This window comes from Peromyscus maniculatus, chromosome 22 (assembly GCF_049852395.1).
Source record: "Peromyscus maniculatus bairdii isolate BWxNUB_F1_BW_parent chromosome 22, HU_Pman_BW_mat_3.1, whole genome shotgun sequence".
Lineage (NCBI taxonomy): Eukaryota > Metazoa > Chordata > Mammalia > Rodentia > Cricetidae > Peromyscus > Peromyscus maniculatus.
Window position 1 is genome coordinate 31,954,219 of NC_134873.1, and position 19,201 is coordinate 31,973,419.

Here is a 19,201-nt window from a genome sequence, read left to right on the forward strand (position 1 = left end):
CCATCCATGTAGCTGAGGCTGACCAACTCCCGACCCTCCCACCTCCCGAGTGTTGTGATTACGGGCATGTGCCACCATGGCCGGACAGAAAGCAGTTTTTCTGGGATGGGTGTGGCCCAGTGGTACCACTGCCACTTCCCATTTTGACTCCTGGATGGGAGGGGTCCAGCTACAGCCGAAACCTCAGCACCTGTCCCATGCTGATCCAGAGCAAATGCAGCCTTCTGGGGAACCTCGTCTTAGCCCCATAAGGACTAGGTGGCCTTGTGACCAAGTCACCAAAGGACAGTCCATACATAGTTCTATTAGGATAGCCCTTGGAACAGCGAGGACCATGGAAAGACCTGAGGATTCCATGAGCACGGCTTGCTGGAAGACTTCTTTGGCTGCAGTGAGTATTTTGTTCAGAGGCGATGCTGCGTGGAGTATCGTGGTAGCAGACAGGGCACTCTGTGCAGGTGGGAGTTTTCGCAGGACCGTTAAGCAAGGAAGGAAGGCAAAGCAAATCCAGTGTTTACTCCAGGAAGTCAAACACTGTCCCTTCTAGGACTGAAGATGTGTCGGAGCACGGTTTAGTGCCGGCCTCTGCTCATGGTTGCCTGGGCACTTAACAGCAGACATGGGCACATCAGCCTTGGAGAGTCGAAGGCTGCCACTGGGCCAGCGTCTGGCCTCCATTCCCACCACGGAATACTTTGCTCAAGGCAGGTAGATACCACTGTGGGTGGGGAGAGGCCCTGGCCACTGTGGGTTGGGAGGCCACAGCCACTGGTAACGGAGAAGCTACCTCTCTCCAGCTTAGTCAATCTTCTCACATGTTCTCATTCCAAAGTACCGAGTCCCGCATCCCCAAGGCAATCAGTCTCCTTACATTAATAACAGACACCCTGCGTGGCTGTAACTCAATCACAGGACGAGGCCATCTACCTGATGTCTAGCCAGTGGCTCCTTCCGGCCCAGACCTAGGAGCTCTGGGTCTACATGGCACCTGAACTAGGTCTCTGGACCCCAGAAAACATCTTTTCCGTCCATCATTTTGTCCCTTGGGATCAAACACGCACCGTTCTATTTCTTGGCTTTTCAAATTCTCTAGAAGCCCCTCAGTCAGAGCCGCAGCTTTGTCTAGAAGCACTAGGAGTGTCCAGTGGTGAAATTCACACGTCCCTGTTCACAGGTGATGCCTCCACCAGTGTTCCTTACGATGAGGACAGTGTTGGAGTCGATAATTCCACTAGAGAGCCCACTCCAGAAACTCCTCTGCCTTAGCACCTTCTCAATGGTTATCTTAGAGAAGACCAGGGGCTGGGGGTGGGGTTAAACCTTCAGTCACCTTGTGATAGAGCTGTGATGTTCATTCTGGTAGCTGGCGGGATTTTCTTTCCTTTTTCAGGATGCTACATTTGTATTTGGTTCAGAGATTTGAGGCGGGTAATAGCCACAGGAGTTCAGAAGCAGGGGTCAGGTGCTTAGAGTTCAGAACCAGGGATCACAGGCTTAAGACAGAGGAGACCTGAGCACAACCTGGGATCCCCTCTGAGCACCAGGTTTGACCCCCAGGAGGCAGAGGTCAGGGGGCAAAGCCCGGCTACACTGCTGGTGACCTCAGGTGGCATGCAGATGTCACCAACAGGATGACAGTCACACACTCCTATCCTGGAGCACAGGGAGTCACAGAGATGAACAAAGAGCATCCTCTCCATACACCCAAGGTGCAGCTAGTTCTCCACATGTGGGGACCCACTCGGCTCTCCTCCCTGATGCCCTCCCAGGCGGGGTCTGTGGACCCCTGGGAACCATCCTTCCCTGAGCCATTCTCTCAGGTCCCTCTGAGCAATCCCTGTTCACTAGACAGCGTCCACTCAGCCTCAGTCAGAGCTGAGTGAGGAGGGAGCCAACGGCAGCACCGGGGGGTGGGGGATGGCCCCCACAGGGCAACCACCGTCAACTGGGCTCCCCAAGCTGGACCCGCGCTATTGAGTCGTCAGTGGCCCTGGCTGTGGGCACAGGTGGGGAGAATGCACAGAAGTCACGGGGAATCTCCCAGGGGAGCTGGCTTCAATAATTGCATCCGTTCATTAAAAGCATGTTTTGCACGTGGTGGTGCACGCACGTGACCCCAGCGCTGGGGAGGCTGAGGCAGGAAGTTTGAGTGCAAAGGCAGCCTGAGCTTAAAAAAAAAATAATGCCGGGCTGTGGGGGTGCATGCCTTTAATCTCTGCACTTGGGAAGCAGACCTCGGAGTGTGAAGCCAGTCTGGGCTACATGACAAGTTCCAGGTTAGTCACGGCAAAGGAAAAGGATGGAGTGAAGGAGGCCGACAGCTTGTGAAATAGATATACAAAATTCAATCCCTTTAGTTTAAAACACGTTCAACGATACAATTAAAACAAGTAAAACTGATTTCATTAAAACAAAATATAAAATAGTGTTATGTGACCCGTATCCCGTCTTAGAAAACCAGCTCTTTTGCTCACATACTTCATTAGAACAGTTTTACCTACGTATACAGCTAACATCCTAGTCATACAAGTGACCTTCTCCAGCTCCCTGAACCTACCGAGACCCGCAATTGTATTTCTGTTACAGGATTTGTTATAAAATTACATTGTAAAGTTTTGGTTTTTTTTTTTTTTAATATTTAAGTGTATATAAAACATTCTCCTGCCACAGTCGCGTAAATCCACGAGAGCTTTCTAGGTGGCACACACGGCAGCCAAGGCTTGAAAGCTCGGAAAGGTGGCAGTCGCAGAAGTCGGCCCATTTGGGGACGCGTGGCTGGCGGGATGACAGCCGGGACTCTGCAGGGCACAGCTTGCTGACATCTGCATGCACACCCCACACGGTGGCTGCAGCGAGTCTTCCCTCAGTCCCACTCAGGCTGCAGAAGCCCACGTGATGACGACACGCTCCAGAGCAGGCGTCTCTGCCACCCGGGATGGCTTTTTGCTACACTAGGGAACACTTGCTCGTGTTTGGGAAGATGCTTTCTACCTGCTTGGTCCACGTTATCCAAAATAGCCTCTTCTCTGGGGGAGGGTTTTCAAAGCAGATCTTCCTGTTTGCCTTCACTATCTGTACACAGATACCGTCTTTATATATTATAGATTTGTATCGGACATGTATGTACACATTTACAGGCAGACCTTCAGAACGATATTGCACTTATATACAACGCAGCTTTAACTGAGATAACCCCGCACGGTCACCCACTGGAGTTCTTCTTAAGAAAGGCAGTCGAGACGTCCAAGGAAGTTGCAAGAAAGGTTCCAGTGATGCACCCTATTCAGTAAACATCGGAGGAGGGGAGGAGGAGGGAGAGGGCAGCCCTTTATTACTCAGGGCTGGGCCCACTCCCCAAGGTAGCTGGAGTTAGACCGCGATCAGGCAAGAACGCAAACTCCTCAAAGACCAGCTACCGCCTGCCCGACTTGCCAGGCAGCGGCGGCCCACGGCTATCCAGGGCATAGGCAGATCTCCCGAGATTTGGTAAGTTATGTAGCAGATAACCCAAAGGTTCCCACAGTCTTATATCCAGTACAAAGTCCTCACGCTCTGCTTTCTAAGCACATCAGAAATTCAAACACAACAACGTATGGATTTCTATCACACGGGAAACACCAACACAGCATGTGACAGGCAACGCCATCTCCCACGTGAAAGGTTCCTTCCCTGATATTCAAGGTGTCCGCAGGGTGGGTGCCCGGGCTCCTCAGCTGGCCAAACTGTAAGTTCTACGGGACATTTTCACTGAACTCCCACACCTGGGGGCTGAGGGCCCCGCACCTTAGATCTCCGTCAGGGTGAGCTTGTACGAGCCGCCGGCTTCTTCAATCTGCAGCTGGAAGGTGTCTTCATTGGAATAGTGTTTCACGATGTTGTCGTCCATGTTCACCAGGATCCTGGACAAAGACAGGGCATGAGTCCCCACCAGCCTCCTCGGCTCTGGAGCGAGGCTTGCATTTGCCTGAGAGCTGGGCATTGACTGGCTGTGACTTGTGGGGACATTGTCACATCTTCCCATGCTGTGGCTGCCTCATTCGGAAGACCAGTGAGAGCCAGGTAGAGAGGGAACCGAGTTAAGGATCCCGGAAGCAGGTGGCAGGTGGAGAACGCTGCCTGTTTTATCCCATCTGGCCTAGAGTGTTCACGCACCAAATGGTACCCGATACGGTTGTTCTACGTTAGAATCGGTAGAACTCATCTCCACGGAGTCAGTCACCTGACAGGTTACCCTTCCTGGTAAGCGACCCTCAAAGTTTAAACACAGTAGTTAAGCTTAACCCTTCCTGTTAGATTCATCTAGAAAATTCCAATTAGCATTTGGTTTAGAAAGAAGACAAAAGGTCTTATACTATGTATTGTGCTTATTCGTGCCGAAGAGCACAAGGAAAACAGAACTAAAAATCGTAATTTCTGGGGCCAGCTAGATGGCTCTCCAGGTAAAGGTGCCTGTGTCTGTGGCCAAGCCTGGCGACCTGGGTTCCATCCTCGGCACCCACGTGGTGGGAGAGAACGGACTCCTGAAAGCTGTTCTCTGACCTTCACGAGTGCATTGTGGCGTGGACACACACACACACACACACACACACACACACACACACACATATACACTATACTAAAAATTAATTTCTGGACAAGAAGCAATTTTCTGTAGCTTGAAAATACAACCCACGGTAGGGCGTTCAAGAGAGGGAAAAGGCTTTGGGGTCAGTCAGAACTGGTGTGAGTCCCAGCCCCACATCACCAAACCACACAATCACAGACAAGCCCTTCCTCCTCTGAGCCTCAGACGCCTCATTTAAGAACACTAAGACCCATCTCAAAAACATGAAGTGGAAACCAGGTGAGTGGTGTGAGACGTGACAGGAAAGAAGACGCAACCTCCTTAGGCGGCTTCCTCGCACACCCTGGAGGGCGGAGCCACTTCATGGCTGCCAGGCTCGGGAGGGCGAATACAGATTTCCTTTTTCCCTTGAAAAACTGATCTTGCCGGGCAGTGGTGGCGCACGCCTTTAATCCCAGCACTCGGGAGGCACAGGCAGGCGGATCTCTGTGAGTTCGAGGCCAGCCTGGCCTACAAAGCGAGTTCCAGGAAAGGGGCAAAGCTACACAGAGAAACCCTGTCTCGAAAACCAAAAAAACTGATCTTCAAATTTAATAAGGAAAAGAAAGCGAGGCATGGTGGTTCACGCCTACACTCCCTGCACTGGGGAGCCTGAGACAGGAGGATTGCCATGAGTTCAGGGATAGCCTGGGCTACAGAGTGTGACCCCTGACTCACTCTTCCACTTTCTCCCACACAAAGAAAAGCAGAAACCCCAGATTTAACAATCGCATTCTCATGGCTGCTTCCGGACGGCATGCCACTGAGAGCATGTCACATCACAGCTGGGGACGACTGTCTGCGGGGTACAGAGGGCTGTGACGACTGTCTGTGGGTACACAGGGCTGTGACGACTGTCTGTGGGGTACACAGGGCTGTGACGACTGTCTGCGGGTACACAGGGCTGTGACGACTGTCTGCGGGGTACAGAGGGCTGTGACGACTGTCTGTGGGGTACAGAGGGCTGTGACGACTGTCTGTGGGGTACACAGGGCTGTGACGACTGTCTGCGGGGTACACAGGGCTGTGACGACTGTCTGCGGGGTACACAGGGCTGTGACGACTGTGGGGTACACAGGGCGGGGTACACAGGGCTGGGGACGACTGTCCTCAGGGTACACAGAACACGGCCATTACTCACCCTTTTTTGCACTTCTTAAATATTTTCCCAATCTTGTCATGGGGGACGTCATACTTGTCTGAGATCTAAAAGAACAGAGAACAAGAATGTTGTTGTCAAGGCTTTAGCAAACAACCGCACAATTACACTCCAGTGCCCATTTTATCTTTTTTTAAAGATTTTTAGTCATGTGTACGTGTGTACACACATTTACTAATTTTGAGTTTATGAGTACGAGTGTTTTGTCTGCGTGTGTGTCGGGGCACCACATGACGCCTGGCACCTCTGCAAGTCAGAAGAGGCCTTGCATCCCCGGGACTGGAGTTACAGACAGCTGTGTGCCACCATGTGGGTGCTGGGAACTGAACCCAGGTCCTCTGGAAGAGCAGCCAGTGCTCTAACCACTGAACCATCTCTGCAGTCTGTGCATGTGCGTGTGTGTGTTTTGAGACAAGTTCTTACTAGAGCCAAAGGTGGCCTCAAACCTGGAATTCCTTCTGTCTACCTGCCCCTCACAATATTGGGTTTTTCTGTGTAGTTTTGGTGCCTGTCCTGGAACTCACTCTGTAGCCCAGGCTGGACTCGAACTCACCGAGATCCACTTGCCTCTACCTCCCAAGTGCTGGGATTAAAGGCGTGCGCCACTGCCGCCAGGCTATGGATGACATTTTTAAGGCTTTACTATCTTCAGCTTCCAAGCGGTTTGCTACACGCGCGCACACACACACACACACACACACACACACAGAATTAAACTGCCCCCTAGGCCATCACACATGGAATTCAGCAGAACAGACATGACAGAGTGACCCACCTACCAACTCCAGGCTGGTCACAAGGGACAAGACAGACCTGCAGTCAAGCAAGGATGCCCAGGGCGGGCCAGAGGCGGGCGGGCAGCGCTACAGACATCCACAAAGGACGGCTGGGAAAAGAGGTCAAGGTTCCAGTGCGGCAGAGGAATCGCGTTGTCTAATAGAGTGCTTCAGCGGGCCTGCGAGGCTCCCCGCATTTTTACAGAGGGACTGAGGTGTGCGTCCTACTTACTGCCTCCATCAAGCCCTTCAAAGACGGCGTCTTGAGCATCAGAGCATCGAAGACTTCTTCGGACTCCTTTCGGACATAGAGCAGCACTGGGTGGGGGCGGGGGAGAAAAGCAGTCAATGCACATGAGCAAATGCATGAAGAGACCACAGGGACGAGTTAGGACGGCCAGACACAGCTCCACGAGGGACAGCAACACACACCACCCCAGTGCGAGCCTCAGGACCCAGCGGCCGCCTCCCCTGAACTCTGCCTCCCCCACACTCGGGGAGGTGGTGGTCTGAAGGACGAACATGCAGGGGGGCGAAGCCAGAGAAGCCAAGTGCCGGAGCTCACTGTGGTCTAAGGATTCCCACTTATCACCGGGACCCAGCACACCTCTCTTGGGTTCCTCTGTCCGGGTCAGCTTTGTAGGTGGAGGCACTATGAAGTCATCCTCGGTTCCAAAGGGCCCCCTTTTCAAGACAGACCTGTGGGTGAGCAGAAGCAGAGTTAGGTCGGTCATCCGCTTCAACTCCGATAACTGCCCGAGCACAAGGAGGTTTTTTCAGAGCAGTCACTGCACTTTAGACTCAAAATCCTTTCATTCTTTATGTGGTCCAAGCCGGAAGACGACCTGGGTGGGGCTCATTAGGCCTGGGCCACCCAAATGGCGTGTGGATGGGCTCCGTTGCTGGACATCCTTCCACTAACCCAGCTCTGAGCCCAGGAAAGCAGAGCCAGGTCTGCTGTGACAGAAGACGCCTAGGCAGGCCGGCCGCCTCCTCCGCTCGGCTTTAAGGAATCGTGGGTTTTATGTCACAGGTCGGGGCTCTTCAAGGTGTGTCAGGTGGACGGTTGTGGCCGAAATGTGTGGTCTACACTGCAGGAAATCCCAGGCCCCCAGGTAGGACAGGACATTAGGAGGCCTGGGTGACAACCACAGTGTAGCTTCTAGAGACTTCCAGGAAATAGCGGGGGAGGGTGGACAAGGAGCCTGAGAGGAAACTGCACGGGTCTGAGGCGCAGCCGGCAAAGGCCTGTGTTCTGGGGAGCGTCTGTGAGGCGAGTGAAGAAACCGATGAGTGGAAATAAGGACAGCAGGTCCTTTTTCGGAACGGGCCTGAAAGCAGCGGCACACCTCAGCTCCCCGGTCACCACAGGTGCTTGGTGACGGCGCCTGCAGGAGCCGTGTCTGAGACACCAAGAGTGGGACCAGGGGCGCGGGCCTGGCACTCAGGCAAGGCACAGCCGGCAACAAACGAGGGTGGGGGCGGCCCGAGGAGGGAAAACGAAAACAGAACCAAGAAAGCCAGGCATGGGGGCGTGTGCCTGCCGCCACAGCACTCAGAAGCCCGAGGTGGGAACTGCTCCGGAGTCTGACTCCGGACGGGGCTACACAGTGAGTCCTAGGCCAGCCCGGGCCAGGGTACGGCCCATCTCAAAAGCCAAAACCCAAACGGAGACGCGGGGAGAGAGGCCTAAGGCAGCTGCCAACATCTGGGCGTTCCGTCTCCATGCACTTTTGTGTGAGCAGAAAGAGCAATGACCAAAGCAGACTCTACTACTTCTTCAGAACTCAGTCCCGAAGTCACCATGGCGGACGAGCCAGGCTGGGGTCTGCAGAGGGGGCATCAAAGCTTCAGAGGGACCTGGACTCCCTGTCCTGATTCCACACACCGCCTCCCTACGGGGAAACCAGCGTTTCCTGGACAGGAGGCCGGGTCTGTGGCCAGACAAGGGAAACGCTAGCACTGGATAGGGCCAGGGCCAGGGGCTGCTCCAGGGGACGGGGCCCAAGCCAACAGAGGCCATCGGTGACTCCCTGTGAGTGAAGGGATGCCTTCATCTTCAAGAGGGAAACAGAGCCCTGCACTGATACAAATGAGGGAGGAAAGTGGAAGTTTGGAGGTGAATGAGGGACTGACAGGGTGCAGTGCACGGTCCCCCCAGCACAGGAGACAAAAGGGAAGACGTCTAAGCAGAGGCTTAGGCACGTGGGCACCGTGGGCACAGGCATGAGATAAACGGAGCGGGGTGCCAGGGGGGGAGCCGTCAGGGGACAGTGTTGCCGTAAGCCATCCTGCCGCTGCGCACATCTGGAGCGCGCCATGAGGCCGCAACTGCAGAGGCCCCGAAAGCAAGTCAGAGCAGGGTGTTCCAGACCGAGGTGGTTAACCACCCCACCATGGGAGGCTCTCAGCTGGATCTGGCCTCGCCTAAGGGCGTTAACGGTGTTACTGCACCATCAGTGTGAGCTGAGTGGGGGTGGTGGGGGGTGGGGGGTGCGCGGCTGGGCCGGCAGAGTTCCCTCCCACACCGTGGGACACAAGCGAGGTCCCTGTTGATAGGAGGCGGACACCTGGTATTCAGGAACAGAGGGGTCTGGGTCAGCTCCACATCCTTTCATTGGAAGCGGGGTCTCGCTCTGCCGCCCTGGCCTGAGACTCGCTGCGGAGCCCAGGATGGCTTCAGTTCCCATCTCCCCGCCTCCGTCTCACAAGTGCTAGGATGTTAGGTTGGTGTCACTACACCTCACTGAGAAACTTGACGTAAACAGCCCAGGGGAACAGGCTCTCCGCACTGGAGCTCTACATTTTTGGCAAGTTTGAGTTTATTAGAGTAAAAGAAAACGTAAGCCTTACCCTTCACCTTCCAGATCTTCAGGGGGGATGGGAAGAACCTAAGACCAAAACCACAGAGTCAGACTCTTTTCCAAACTCGTTCAAATAGGTCAGACGACAGATAAGTAAATCAGTGCCAAGGTGGAGATAATTTTGAGTGTGACCAGCCTAACACCAAATCCTTCTAAAGGACACAATCCTGTAGCCATATTTTTTACAGCTGACTCAGGGGCTGGTCTCTGTGGCCTATGGATCCAACCTGATGGAGGCTGGCTGATGTCAACGTTTAGCGGACGGATGTCCCACTCATTCAGTCCCTCACCGTGTGTGGCTCCCTCTGCAACCGAATGGCAGCGTGGAACAGCCATTCACTGGTGCCAGTCCCTTCACAGGAAAAGCCAGCAGACGGCAGCTCGCCCTGAGGCGTCTCAGTGGAGTCAGAGTATTGGTAACGCCTTTGCAAACTCTTTAGTCCCTTACAAATCTGTCCAGTAAGTGCATGGCAGGGTCCCTTTTGTGGTATTTACCTGACCTCAGTAAAAAAGAAAAGCCACACTCTCCCGAAGCTCCGGTCCCACAAAGCAGGGCATGGCTGGCTTTTAAAGGTGGCATGGGTTGGTTGCTCAGACATGGGTGGAGAGCACATGGCACATGCCAATGACATCCACAATGGGAACGAAAGAAGGGGGCCTTCGGACACAGGTGCCACCCAAGCTGAGCTTACCAGACCACAGACTCGAACTCTGAATGTGAGGCTACCCTCAACATCTTCACATGAGCTACGACGTGAAAGTACTCAAGTGGAACTTAGGCGAGAGGTCCGACACTGTATCTTTGGATCGGCACCATTTACCGTTTGATTGCAATGGGTATCATGTCACTTTCACGGCTGAAAGTTCCCCAGAGCTCACTACCTGACTAAAAGGCCATTGCGGTCTGACTATGAAAAGCGCCAGGAGTTTCTTTCTGCCGGCCCTGCAGCCTCTCCCAAGAGGCTGGTACCTACGTGACTGCCCCGCTGCAGGTTGGTAAAATGCACATCGGGGATGAAGAGGACCGGCTGGGTTTCCAGATCCAGGAAGGGCTTGAACACCGTGATGTCCGTCCGTTTGTGTGAGGGAAGCAGTTGCACCTTAACATCGGGAACTGGGGAGCAAAAACAGGCCGCCAAGAGATTAAAGTCATGGGCTGCTGTGTGCGCGGTGATGCACGGCTTTAATCCCAGCACCCCCCCTGGGGGGCGGGGCGGGGGCAGAGGCTGCTCCAGCTCTAGGATTTGGAGGCCAGCCTGATCTACATAGTGAGCCAGAACCAGCATCCAAAAAGCTTGAGCCCAGGATAACCCAAGACACTGGCCCGCAGTTCTGTGAGCAAGTCTCTGCCCTCCTCTCAGCCGCTGGTGACGGCCATGTCAGCCTCGCCCCCATCCAGCCCACACTCTGCAGGACACGCCACCGCCAGGCGCCCCCGGAACCCGGGTCAGCACACTTGCCTTTTCTCTTGCTCTGCTTCCGCTCTTCGTCCCTGATTTTCCGCTCGGCGCCCTGCAGACAGAGGAAGGAGACAAGAGCCTGCAGGTCAGGTCCTCTGGGAGCGAGAAGGCTCTCTGGAAGTGAATGCTGTCCCGGGGCTTGCCACCTGCGTTTCCTCTCAGAAGCCCACCCCGCTCACTGAGGTACATCCTCAGCATGTATGGGAATGCCATATGGAAACCCCTTTCTACAATTAACACACCTAGTAACACTTTTACAACTCCTTAAAATCATTTCTGGCTACATCAATCACAGGGAACATTTTAAACACAAGCAAAGCAAAATTCCTCTTGATCACAGATGCGGCCAGGTTAAAGGCAAGCTGAGAGAGCCTGCTAGCACACCACATTGCCTGCCAAGGTGTGGGTACCTTCCCCCTACCTCACAGGAAGGGACCATGAAAGAAAAAAATAAAATTTGGCCCTGTAAATATTCCCTGTGTGGCGAGGTCATCACGGAGAGCAAAGGCTCTGTCCAAAGACATGGCGGCCGTGAGTGACAGACACAATCAGGTATCGATCACAAAAGCAAAGATATCACTAGCAGTCTTTGTGCCGTGTGCTGTAAAAGGACTTCCTTGTGCTATGTGGACATCAACTGTACAGAGTGGCAGCCTCAGGCAACTGAACCCACAAAAATAGTCACGAGAACTTCACTAGTAACAAAAAACAAGTAACTGAAACTGGGTACCATTCCACACATCAGCACCGAATCCTTCTCCTTTCTCTAGTGATCACGTCTCTGGACCGTGCAGACGCCCAGCGAGGCAGAAACTGTTGGCTTGGTCTCTGTTAAATACGCTCCCTGATAGGAAGGAGGAAGTGAAGGGCCTTGCATCGGATCTTTGGCATCGTTACACGATAAGGATCAGGTTTGAAAACAGAGCACAGAACCTCTTGCCTGCTCTAGAAGGTGCTAACACCTTGTACATGGACACGGTAGATGTACAACGCGGTAGATGTACAACTCGGTAGATGTATACAGCCTGCGTCTAAGAACTGCCCAGCAGGTAAAATGATCGCAATACAAGGGTAAGGACTAGAGTTCGGGTCCCCAGACGCCATGTAAACTGTGGGTGGGCACTACAGCCCTGTCCACAATCCCGGTGAGCAAAAGGTAGAGACTGTGTACCCCTGGAGTTAGCTGGCTAGCGGGAGCTGCCGGACTGGCCATTTGGGTTCTAATGAGAGATCCTGCCTCTACATATACCGTGGAAAGTAATCAAGGAAGACACAGTACATCAAACTCGGACCTCTTCACACATACACACATGCACACACACCGTCTCACGTGAATATCCACATGCAAATAAATACATACCCACACGCGCACACACCACACACAAATACAATGAGATGATTGCCATATGCTGTTGACACAGACTCCCTGACAGAGAAGCAGGGCAGTGTCCCCAGGCCCCTGGCCAATCTGGGAGAGAGCCAGCCGCATGTCTCCCAGTGCCTCCTAACAGCCTCGGAGTAACTTCAGTTAGATGAGGCTGTACCTCCACCCCAAAGGCGGTCTCACAGACCTTGTCACTAGCCATATCCAGAAAGAATAACAAGGAACTCAGGCTCACAATCGATTCTGAACCGACGGCCCCTGCAGAGCGGGACGGGGCAGGACAGTCCCTTCAGCTGTAAGCCCCGGTGGCTCCAGAGTGCCCGCTGAAGAAGAGTAAGGATGACAGAGCACAGGGGATTCCATCCTGAGAGCGCAGCAGCTTCCAGGTACACGGGGTGCAAAGAGGTTCCTCTCATTACACACACCCCAGACACAGAAACACACCCTGACACAGGAACACACCCTGACACAGGAACACACCCCAGACCAGAAACACACCCTGACACAGAAACACACCCCAGACAACACACCCCAGACACAGAAACACACCCTGACACAGGAACACACCCCGACATGCACACAGGGCGAGCACACTGTCTGTTCTCAACAACTGGACTGGAAAAAGCTTTCCTCTCTCAGGGCACTGAACCAACACCCAGGAAAATCCTGCTCAGTAGTGCAGGGTAATGAGCCTGACACAGTGTGGCCCCAGAGTCACCCTATCGGATCATAAGATGACACCTGAACAAATCGACTGTTTCCAAGAAACTTCCTGAGGTCTCAGGACAGACCTGAAGATGAATGAGTCCTAGGTATAAAAAACACTCAGCCCCAGCAAGGCAAAATGCACAAGGCCAGATGCCCAGCAAGACAGCCAGGTTTCCATCCCAACAGAAAGGAAGTCAAACCATGGAAGTGGACCCAGACACGGGTACCAGGCACAGACATTAAGCCGGTAAATGCCATTTTATCCCATATGTCAAAAGCTATCAAAAACTACACCTGGCCTGAGGGCGTGGCTCGGAGGGACAGCAACTGCCCAGTGTGCACAAGACTCCACGTGTGCTCAGGACCACAAGAGGAACCGCCAAAAACAATAACACCACCACTACCAACAGCAAAACCAAACCCACCGCTCCCTAAGTGGAGACATGATCTAAAATGGGTCCAGCTTGAACTTTCAGAGATGAGAACGCCAGTGAACAGAGTTCAGTGGATAGAGTTCAGCTCCGTGGTTCAGACCTGGCAAAGGATCAGCAAACCTAGGGAACTCTCTGGAATGAGGTAAGAAAAACCAAACGACGATGGGCCATCGGCGAAACTCAAAGCGCTGCACAGCTGTAACTGGAAAACCCGAGAGGAAGGCGCGGCCATGTCTGAAGAAACAAGGGCCAGACATGTTCCAAACCCAAGGAAAGCCACAAACACACAAATGCTCGGCACACTCAAGAACGTGGAGCCGCACCAGACTCACATGCTCACAACCAGTGGGAGAGAAAACTCTTGCTAAGAGTTACAGACAGGAAGACGCTCTTAGGCACAGAATGGACCGACAGACGGCAGACGGACATCACACCCAGAACAAGACCTCAATTCGAAATACGCACTTCTCACCAAGAAGAGCTGAAGGGTTCCCTCCCAGGTCTCAGACGCCCCAAGGTGTGACGGGAAGACCTGGGACGGTATGGAAACCCTCTCCGCTTCACCTGCTGGAAATGTGCTTGGGCACAGCACAGGGCTGGTCCCCAAACGCTAGGCTAAAAACCTGCCGCTTGTTTGGGCGAAGATGCCCAGGACTCTGAGGAGGAGACTGCCTTCTGTGGGAGCGCCAGCGAGATGCTGGCACAGGCCTTAAGCCCAGCCCTCGGGGGAACAGGCAGCAGGCTCAGGAATTCAAGGTCATTCTTGCTACGTAAGACAGTGTGTCAGGCACCAGAGGGAGGGGTCAGCAAGACAGAAGGAAAGGCAGCGACCCAAGGTCCACTGGCCGGAAATGCACACTTGGCCACGTTTCCCCTGAAAGTGTGCGGAGTGGCTGCTGTTCCTGAAAGATGACAAACTCACTTATCAACCAGCTCAGCAGCTCATAATGACGGGATGGTACTACGTCCTTAGGAAGGATATATACCGCCCATACGGCAAAGGACGCCCCCGAGTGCCTTACTTCTGACTACAACTGAGAGTCAGGGCCGGGAGGAGGCACTGGAAGGCGGCGAACAACACACGTGGGTCAAACTCAGAACACAGTCAGGGCCACAGTCAGGGCCACGGAGAGCTGAGCAGCTCTGGTTTGCAGAGGCCTTATGAAGAGAGCAGCGTGTTCAAGACACTCAAAAAGTGAACTCACGAATTCTCAAGAATGCCCAGGGAAATTATTAGACAGGAAAGATTTAACAGAACCAGATGTGAAAAAAATAAATAAAAGTTGGAATAGAACTGCATTTTCTCTAGTTTTATAAAAAGAATGCCAACATCCTGACAGCTCCTCCAAAGGGCTCTTCTTTGTCGTTGTTTTGAGACTGTGTGTGTGTGCGTGCCTGTGCATGTAGCCCAGGCTGGCCTCTGTCTCCCAGTTCCCCTGGCCTCCCAGGTGCTGGTGCCACACACCTGGATCACCAGCTTTTCTCTGGGCCACGGAGGAATGTGGTCAGATGGGAGGAGCCTGACCTGGGTCACAGGTGCTCGTGCCCACCAGCTCTGACTCACTGTTTCCACGGACAGCCCACGGGAAGCACCTGTGTTCCACTGATCCCCACACCTGATCCCGGGGCCTGGGAAGGAGCAGGTTATGGCACAGGGGAGGGACGGTGGCTAGATGACGGGCTGGAAGATGGGGAAATGACCCTAGGTCAGCTGTGGAAGCCCGAGGCGATCCCAAGGGACCAGACAGCAGAGCAATCGGAGGTATAATGAAGACGCAGAGAGGTCTGGGTGACCCAGTGTGAGCCGCTGCAGGCTTGAGACAGAGGCAAACCGTGTCCAGCAGGAGGCGGGAAAGGGATGGAAACAGACGGTCTAGAAAGGAATGCAGATGGGCTCACACCTCGATGGCGGCTCAGGAAGAGTGAGCTAGCACCGGATAGTAAAAGGGTGGTGCTTTCAGCCACGAATTTGTGGTCATTTGTGACAGGTGGAGACCCTGGCCTGCAGATGCGCCCAAGCTGGCAGGCTGCTGAGAAAGCTCTCTGAAGGCGAAGGTCACCGGCGCCCTCTAGTGGTCAGACGCGGCAGCCCGGCCAGTCTGGGACCACACAGGAGACCAGGCTCTGCACCCAGCAAAGGTGGCGTCTGCGTCCCAGGGAGAAGCAGCTGCAGCAGAGAGAGAGACTTGAAGCGGAAGCAGAAATCCTGGGGATGGCCTGACTGAGGGCCAGTACAGTAGTTACCGATCTGGGCCCAGGACCGGGTCCACATCCTTTACTTTATGGGACACAAACAACAAAGTGTGGCATCTCATTATCCCGGTCTTTTTTAGTGCAAGTGAGTATTTCCCCTTCCTTCTACAATCTAGCTTCTTTTCGCACAAGGGTGAAGGGTAAGGGCCCACTTCAGGAAGCCTCCCCCAGCCGCTCTTCGCTGAGCCGGCTGCTCACTCACCTTGTCGCAGAAGACCTTGATCTGGCAGTAGGCTCTGTGGACCGGCTTGTTGCTACGGTTGTTATAGCTGTAGGTGTCGATCTGGATGTTGAGCGGTAAGCCCTTCACGCCCTTCTGAGAAGAGAAATCCGTGCTTAAGCAGTTCACGGAGATGAACACCTGGGAAGGAAGAGCAGCCTCCATGAGTTGCAACTCCAGCAGCCGGCCCGGCCCGGCCTTTGCAAATGATGGACCCTCGAGACTCTCATGATTCTTTTTCTTTTTTCCCCCATGTTACAGCTTATGATGAAGGGGAGTCAGAGCAGGAACTAAGGCAGAGATGGAAGAACAGTAATTCCTGCCTGGCTCTCCAGGGCTTGCTCAAACTGCTTTCTCTTACCACCCCGATCATCTATCTAGAAGTGGCACTACTGGCCAGTGGGCCGGGACTCTGCTGATTCTTAGAGACAGCAGAGGCCTCATCTGGAGGGCAGTTCTGAGCATAGGCGTGGAGAGGAAGCGGGGGCATGGGGGCTGTTGACTCCCAGGATCGTTCTTGGATGTCAGCGAGGACAAGCAGACAACGTGGCCCCCACGGCTAATGTCATTTTCCAGGGACACTGCGGTGTCTCCTGGCTGCTGGGGAACAACTCTGGAACCACCTGTGCCTCCGATGTCACCTCAGATAGTCTGTAGCAGCCTATGTCCTAGTGTGTCAGGGCTTCCCCTAAGCTGGCTTCTCCTAATCTGTAGTGTGACTATAAAATTCCAGCGGAATTCACATGCAACCCCAGCCCGCTCATATTCATTTCTCTTTCTTCTGGGTGTTTGGTAACAGAATCACTTCTGGCCAAGTCCTCAGAGAATAATTTAAAATCCCAGTGATGTCCAAGATTCTTTTTGGGCGGCCTTTCATAATTTAAATATAATTTGGATTCACCACAGGCTTGGGTAGACACGACAGTTGGCAAAGGTTTCCACAGCCTTTAATTACGCTGGCTTCTGAACAGTCGCAAAACACTCCTACATTCCTCACTGAGGGAGGCTCCAGAGATGTGGCGAGAACACGCGAGAAGCCATGAAGACATCGTTATGGGTTGAGGGAGCCTTTGTACATGGGAGAAAGGAACTCTGTGGGCCACTGGTGGGCACGTTTCCTCCAGACACAAAGTACTATAGAGAGCAGCAGACGGGCACGGAGACCACCCGCCACCTTATCACCTCTCACCAGCAGCTGAACTGCCACTGACCCACACGACAGTCTCCACACACTGTCACTGAGTCCAGTGGGGTCAGTTCCCTGGTACAGCTGCCATGTCCCTGAGTCACACACCAATCAGCAGAGAAGCTTCCCAGCCCAGCCCCTCCCTGGGAGAGGAAGTCAGAGCGGCACACCCAGCCCTGCCTCCCTGTCAGTCACCCCGTGCTCACATTCTAGCGAGGTTTCTCAAAAGTTAAAGCAAGTGGAGACACACAATCAGTGCCAGACAGGACACCTGGCAGAGCTGGTGGAGTTCTGCACAGTTAGTGAGCATGCTCCGACCCCTTTATGGTTCTGCACAGTTAGTGAGCATGCTCCGGCCCTTTATGGTTCTATACAGTTAGTGAGCATGCTCCGTCCCCTTTATGGTTCTGCACAGTTAGTGAGCATGCTCCAACCCCTTTATGGTTCTGCACAGTTAGTGAGCATGCTCCGTCCCCTTTATAGTTCTGCACAGTTAGTGAGCATGCTCCGACCCTTTATGGTTCTGCACAGTTAGTGAGCATGCTCTGACCCCTTTATGGTTCTGCACAGTTAGTGAGCATGCTCCGTCCCCTTTATAGTTCTGCACAGTTAGTGAGCATGCTCCAACTCTTTATGGTTCTATACAGTTAGTGAGCATGCTCCAACTCCTTTATGGTTCTGCACAGTTAGTGTGCATGCTCCGACCCTTTATGGTTCTGCACAGTCAGTGAGCATCTCCGACCCCTTTATGGTTCTATACAGTTAGTGAGCATGCTCCGTCCCCTTTATGGTTCTGCACAGTTAGTGAGCATGCTCCGACCCCTTTATGGTTCTGCAGTTAGTGAGCATGCTCCGACCCCCTTTTATGGTTCTGGGTTTGAATCTGTCTAATGTGGTCAGATGCTTCTCATTTCCCAGGCCACTGTCTTTGGAATTTATTTATGGGCACCAAGCAGTGGATAAGATTAGAAACACAGTTTTTGTTTTTGCTTTTGTTTTAAAGTGGGCAATTTCAGAGATGCAAGACCCTTACACCACACAACCGGGACTCTTTCCAGCACCTAGGCCCCACCAGTCAAGATGGGGTGACCCGAGAAGTACTGGCCGTCCAGCTCAACTAAAACACAGGCAGGGCTGGCCTTGGGTCATAAATGGCTTTGTGATGGGGACTGCGTGCTACAGGAGCACTGAATGGAAGAGAAGAGGGCAGGAAAGAGAAGCTGGAGAGGCAGAGTTAGAGGCCCAGTAACAAAGAGCCAGTGCTGGGCAGGGCACGAAGTGACTCTACTAAATGGGAAAAGACTGAACATCCTAACAAGACTTGGGACGTGTACAGTCCAAGATCTGAAGATCACCCTATCTGTTCCTTCACCAGCGCCCCCCAGATCTTTCTCACTGTCCCTGGGCACTGTCAGTCCCACCTCATGCTGACCCTGCCAGCTTCCTTACTGATCCCGTTAGGTCTGCCCCACAGCCCTCCCCTGCCTGTGCTGGTCTGCAAGGGTCCCGCGGGATCCTGTCCTCCACATAAAACCTGTCTCTCCGTCCAGGCTGGAACAATTGCCATGCTTGGTGCCTGGGACCATGCTGGGCTCTTTGACACTCTACAGAGCTATCCTGTGCCCAGAAGAGGGCGCTGCCCTCCCACGTTTGAATCTCCAGGAGCCGCCAAGGCTGTTCCAGCGGAAAGAGAAGTGGTCGCCCACCATGGTGACGCTGCCTTTCCCCACTGACCTCATCCCAGACTTGACCCTTTGCTTGGAGGTCTAGATGGAAGGGTCTCAGCTGTGTCCCTTTCTCTAGACAGTTCACACTCTGGCAATGTGGTAGCTCGCTTCTAAAAGTTGTTTAACTATTTCCAGTAAATGAACAAAATTACTTGACTTAAAAAAAAAAAAAAACAAAAACAAAAACCAACTTGAGTGTGTGTGCCAGAGGACACCCCGGGGCGTTATCCTTTGAAACACCATCTACCCCTTTGAGACAGGTCTCCCCTTGGCCTGGAGCTCCCCTGTGAGGCGAGAATGTATGGCCAGGGAATCCCAGACATCCTCTTCTCCCTGCCTTCCCAGCTGACACGGGTACAGCACACGACCACACCCGGCTTTTTCGGGGGCCAAACCCAGCTCCTCACGCTTGCAAGACAAGCACTTT

At 53.4% G+C, this 19,201-nt stretch overlaps 1 protein-coding gene across 2 annotated transcripts in view; it reads right to left on the reverse strand.

Annotated features, from left to right (window-relative positions):
• Positions 1-2,330: 2,330 nt before the first annotated feature.
• Positions 2,331-19,201, reverse strand: part of Grhl1 (grainyhead like transcription factor 1) — a 46,178-nt gene continuing 29,307 nt past the window's right edge. For both annotated transcript variants that reach the window (XM_076559613.1, XM_076559614.1), the window contains 8 exons: positions 15,844-16,002; positions 10,863-10,914; positions 10,377-10,516; positions 9,392-9,429; positions 7,146-7,237; positions 6,771-6,856; positions 5,745-5,809; positions 2,331-3,899 (listed from right to left, as the gene is read on the reverse strand). In XM_076559613.1, the coding sequence (XP_076415728.1) occupies positions 3,785-3,899; positions 5,745-5,809; positions 6,771-6,856; positions 7,146-7,237; positions 9,392-9,429; positions 10,377-10,516; positions 10,863-10,914; positions 15,844-16,002 (747 nt within the window). In that variant the 3' untranslated portion in view covers positions 2,331-3,784. The remainder of the gene's footprint in view (positions 3,900-5,744; positions 5,810-6,770; positions 6,857-7,145; positions 7,238-9,391; positions 9,430-10,376; positions 10,517-10,862; positions 10,915-15,843; positions 16,003-19,201) is intronic.